The sequence below is a fragment of the Alligator sinensis genome, unplaced genomic scaffold (assembly GCF_000455745.1).
Source record: "Alligator sinensis unplaced genomic scaffold, ASM45574v1 scaffold1300_1, whole genome shotgun sequence".
Lineage (NCBI taxonomy): Eukaryota > Metazoa > Chordata > Crocodylia > Alligatoridae > Alligator > Alligator sinensis.
The window spans coordinates 93,699-99,030 of record NW_005843162.1 but is presented as its reverse complement, the minus strand read 5'-3'; the positions used below and the strand labels follow the sequence as shown (position 1 = coordinate 99,030).

At 49.4% G+C, this 5,332-nt stretch overlaps 1 protein-coding gene and 1 pseudogene across 1 annotated transcript; one reads left to right on the top strand and one right to left on the bottom strand.

Moving 5' to 3' along the window:
• Positions 1–1,191: 1,191 nt before the first annotated feature.
• LOC102372438 lies at positions 1,192–2,157 on the top strand (annotated as a pseudogene).
• Positions 2,158–4,387: 2,230 nt separating this feature from the next.
• LOC102372200 (olfactory receptor 4D1-like) lies at positions 4,388–5,332 on the bottom strand. Its single transcript, XM_006037714.1, has one exon. The coding sequence runs from the start codon at positions 5,330–5,332 to the stop codon at positions 4,388–4,390; it is 945 nt and encodes a 314-aa protein (XP_006037776.1).

Sequence of the window (5,332 nt, the reverse complement as noted above, 5' to 3'; positions counted from 1 at the left end):
TGCCGCTCCACATCCACCTGTGACCGCCCCCCACCCCATATCCCCCGGCCCGCATCTGCCTGCCTCCCCTGCCCACTGCCTTCCTCTCCCTGCCGGCTGTTCTGGGGGGCATCAGGGCCAGGTGTCATGGGGGTACTGCCACTGTGGTCCCCCTTTGCCTTCAGGCAGGGAGGTATGGGGTAGCCCCACTGCTTGGGGGAGGAGGCAGAGGTGGGCAGGGGGAGGGAGCCGCCACCACACACTTCCCAGTAGCGGTGCAAATTTGAGCCCACACAGCCTGGTCAGTACAGCCAATAGCCGTGCACCCTCTCAGCGGTGCATACACAGTTGGGCAAAAGTGTTATGGACAGACAGACACACAGACACGCAGACTAAGCCTTTTATTATATTAGAATATATATACTAAGTATATATGAGCACTTGTGGCTGTTACTAAAGTGTGGCTTGGATTGTGAATGGGACTGTGCCTGTCACTGAGCTGCTTTCTTCTGTGAATGTGAAAGTTTCTGAGCTGTTGTGATTATGGCTTTTGGTGTGGTTGTAACCGGCCCATTTTGATGAGTGGCTGGGTTGTTCTTGTTAGGAGTGTAATGGGGTTGTTGTTATAGCGACCTTTTGTGGTTATGACCAGGGTGTGGCTCTGATTGTGAATATGATTGTGGATGTTATGCCTGGGACTGGACTCTTTTGCTATGACTATGCTGTTACGGCTGTCTGCTGTGACTAAGCTATGATTGGTGATACATTTCCATGTACAATGCTGGCTACTTCTGTTGTAGCTGTGGAAAAAAAAATTGAAAACATCACAATAAGAAAAGTCACAAAACCTTTCTCCGGCACCACAGATTTAGAAAAACACACCCTGATCAGCTGGCGCTGTCACCAAGATAGGGCAGGGAGGATAACGCGCAGGAGATGGGGCTAGGGAGGAAGATGGGGTAGCTGGGTGAAGGCAGTGACTGACTTGTAACTAGAGATCCAAAAAAGAGAGAAATAATAATATAAGGAGGGTGTCTCAGGGACAGCATGGGTAGAGTGGGGACTAGTGGGGCTGGGACCCAGGGCTCTGTCTCATCTGTGGAGCAAGGGAATGGGTCTAGTGGTTATAGCATGGGGGGCTAGGAGTCAGGAGTCTTGGTTTCTATTCAAGACAGTTTCTCTAACTCCCATTATCTCCTCCCTACCCCAGACATGGAGTGGATGAATGGCTCTGCAATCTCAGAGTTCATCCTCCTGGGCCTGTCCCGCTCTCGTGCTCTCCAGCTCCTCCTCTTTGCCTTGTTTTCTGTCAGCTATCTCACCATCCTTATGGGCAATGTCCTTATCATGGCAAGAGTGTGGGCTGACTCCCACCTGGTCCAGTCCCACATGTATTTCTTCTTGGCCAACCTCTCCTTCATTGACATGGCACTGGGCACTGTAACTGCTCTCAAGATGCTTCATGACCTGATAAGCCAAGGCAGTACCATCTCCTAGGGTGGCTGCGTGACCCAGCTCTTTTTTCTACACTTCTTTGGTGGCTCTGAAATGTTCCTTCTTACCCTCATGGCCTCTAACTGCTATATGACCATCTGCTACCCACTGAGCTGTACAGCCATCATGCACCATCAACACTGCTTTTGATTACTTCTGGCCTGCTGGGCTGGAGCCCTGCTTTATTCCACTACTCAGTTAGCTTTGATCATTCAGCTGCCATTCTGTGGGACCAGTGAGATGGATAATTTCTACTGTGATGTACCCCAGGTGGTCAAGTTGGCATGCATGAACACTTACGTAGTTGAGATGCTTATGATGTCCAGCAGTGGCCTTCTCTCACTGCTGTGCTTCTTGGTCTTGCTGGGGTCATACCGTTTCATCTTAGTGACACTAAAAAGCCGCTTTGGAGATGAAAGCAGAAGGAAAGCTCTGTCTACCTGTAGTTCCCACTTGACAGTGGTGAGTCTCATCTTTGTGCCTTGAGTTTTTGTCTACTTCAGGCTTTTCTTGAGTTCAAGGATAGACAAGATGGTCTCTGGTTTCTATACTGTCATCACACCAGTGCTTAACCCTGTTACACACACGCTGAGGAACCAGAAAGTCAAGGAGGCCATAAGGCGGTTGAGGAGCAGGTGTGTCCTCTGCTGGGGCATAAAGTTGATTGTGAACAGAGAAAAATAGTGATGCATTTTGAGGGGATGAGTACAAGGGTTATTTTTTCATATGGCATTGGGTTCTGCATGAAAACTTTCATGTGAAGTTGGAACCTCCTCAATCTGTTTTTGCTTAGGTGTGTGTTAGAAGGGGGCTCCTGTGACTCTGGATCCATGCAGGTTTCTTCTCAGGTGGCTTCAGGAACCTCTATGTTTTTCTGTTTCTGCTTAATTAAGAAAGGGGTCTTAGAAGGGGATGGAAAACTAAATGTTTTTCACAGAGATTAATGACAAGTTTTTCATGTGACTTCTAGACCACAGCAAAAAAAAAAAAAGTCCTTTTAGATTCTCTCAATATTTTGGGGTTCTTCTTTGGTGAGTAGCAGAGGCAATGACGGCAAAGTTTTCATGAGAATCCTTGCACAATTTGACACGTGATATTATAATCAATACAAAATTTTCATGTGGTCACAAACTCTGGTTCTGTGCCTTTGGTTTAAAGCAGGGGTTGTCAACCAGGGTACTTTGAAAGGTCCCAGGGGGTACGCGGGGGCAGAGCAAGAGCAGTGGTACCCTTCTGTGCACAGATGCCACACTGCCGCCGCTTGCAACCCCTCCACACTCGTCATTTGGATGTTCACCACCCCCCACCCCAAACCTGCTTGTCGTCCGGCTACGTGCCACCCCCCCACCTGCTTGTCATCCGGCCTCTTGTCATCCTCCCCCACTCATCATCTGGCCGTGTGCCCCCCCTGCCAGAGGTACACTTATTAAAAAGGGGGCCGCCAGGTGTACACTTATTTAAAAAAGTTGAAAACCCCTGATTTCAAGAACTGTAGGTCAGTAGAAAAGGCAAGAATATCTTTCACAAGCATCCATGTGGAAATTTGCACAAAAGTACATGAGCTCTTCATGTTCCTATTTTTTTATTCATTAAATAGAACTTGGGAGTTGGGTGTAAGTCGTCGGAGGTGGATGGGGGATCTGGTGACAGTGATCTTCTCAGATCCACAAAAGTTATCAAATCTAACCTCCCTATGCATATGCACACAGGTTTTAGCTGAGAAGCTAAATTAAAGCATGTCCTGTAGAAACATTCATCATATCCTTTTAAAGATTGGGTGATGGGGAGTCCACACTTCCCCCGTAAAAATCTAGCATTTAATTACTTTCACCACCAGAAAGGTGGGGTTATCACCTAACAATGAATTTTTATGATTGCAATATCCATAACTAGAATTGCAAGACTGAAAACTCCAGCCTTTGATTACGTGAGTCCCTGGACACGGTCCTGGACACGGTCAGTCAATCTCCTTTCCTTTCCTAAACAAAATTGAGCCATGCAGCAAAAGTCTGGCTTTCCAGCTTTTGGTTCATTTTTGCAGCTCTCCTATGGGAAGCAAGGATCTCATAACGCTGAGTGTTCATCTCGGGGCAAGCCCTTGCCCTCCCCCTCCCCTAACGACTGCAACTTTGGCTGTGCTGCAAAGGCACAGTGAGCTCTGAACTCACTGTCTGGGCAGTGCAGGCTCCTACCGGAGTACTGAGTGAGCAGTAAGCTCTGAGTTCAAAAGCTTTTGTATGGGTCCAGAGCCAGGGGGTCAACACTGCTCTTCACTCTTCCCCATACTTCACATTTCCTCTACTGCCCAGGTGCTGAATTCAGTAGCAGGGGAAAGGAGAGGGTGAGTGGCTATGGCAGCTCTCACCCTCTGGACATTGGAGCCCCGTGAAAGCAGGGGCTCTGGCTGGCCCCTGTGTTGAGAGCTCACATGTAGCACAGACAAAGGAGGCCAGGGGGTCAACACTGCTCTTCACTCTTCCCCATACTTCACATTTCCTCTACTGCCCAGGTGCTGAATTCAGTAGCAGGGGAAAGGAGAGGGTGAGTGGCTATGGCAGCTCTCACCCTCTGGACATTGGAGCCCCGTGAAAGCAGGGGCTCTGGCTGGCCCCTGTGTTGAGAGCTCACATGTAGCACAGACAAAGGAGGGTGCAACTGCATCACTGCACCCCCACTGGATCTGCCCCTGGCTTCTGGCCATACGGGGAGCTTGAGGCCAACGTGAAGTAGGTGTGGTAGATGATAGGCTGACACCTTAGCCACAATATTACTCTCTTCAGACAGTGGAGTTAAGACAGAGACTCCCCATTGCCTTGGATGAATAATGTCCATTGACTTCAAATCAAATCATTTCCACTGACCTCCAAAAAAGACACCCAACCAGGATGGCTATTCTTCCCACTTCTTCCTTTGTTTACATGTTCAGTCCTTTCCATGACACCAGGACTCTGCTGAACATCCTCTTGATGGCACCTTTCATCTCGGTGTTCCTCAGAGTGTAGATCATGGGGTTCAGCATAGGGATGAAGACTGTGTAGAGGACAGAGACTGCTTTGTCTCCGGTGAAGTTCTGGAAGGGCCGGGCATAGATGTAGAGGCAGGGTCCAAATATAAGGCAGACTACAGTGATCTGGGCCAAGCAAGTGTTGTAGGCCTTTTGCCGGCCCTCCCTCACACGCGTCCTCAGCATCACCAAGATGATAGTATAGGAAATCAGCAACACCACAAAGGTCAGGGTGGACACCAGGCCACCATTGGATGCCATCAGCCATTCCTCAACAAAAGTATTGGCGCAAGCCAGCTTGAGGACCTGGGGAACATCACAGAAGAAGTTGTCCAACACGTTGGGCCCACAGAAAGGGAGACGTATCAAGAGGGCAACCTGGACTATAGAGTGGGCAAAACCACCTAGCCAGGCCCCAGCCACCAGCCCAATACACACATCCCGGTTCATGATGGTCAAGTAGCGCAGGGGCTTGTAGATGGCCACATAGCGGTCAAAGGCCATGACTATGAGGAAGAAGACCTCAGCACCACCACCCAAGTGGAAGAAGAACATCTGGGCCATGCATCCATTGAAGGAGATGGCCCTGCCCCCCAGGAGGTTATGCAGCAGCTTTGGGACCGTGACAGAGGAGAAGCTGATATCGGTTACACTGAGGTTGGCCAGCAGAAAGTACATGGGTGTGTGGAGATGGGGATCAGAGATGACCGTACTGATGATAGTGAGGTTCCCCAGCCATGTGGTGGCATAGACAGCCAGAAAAAGGATGAAGAGGAAGAGCTGGATCTGGCGACTTTGGGAGAGACCAAGCAGGAGAAATTCAGTCACTGGTGATGTGAGGTTGTCCTGATCCAT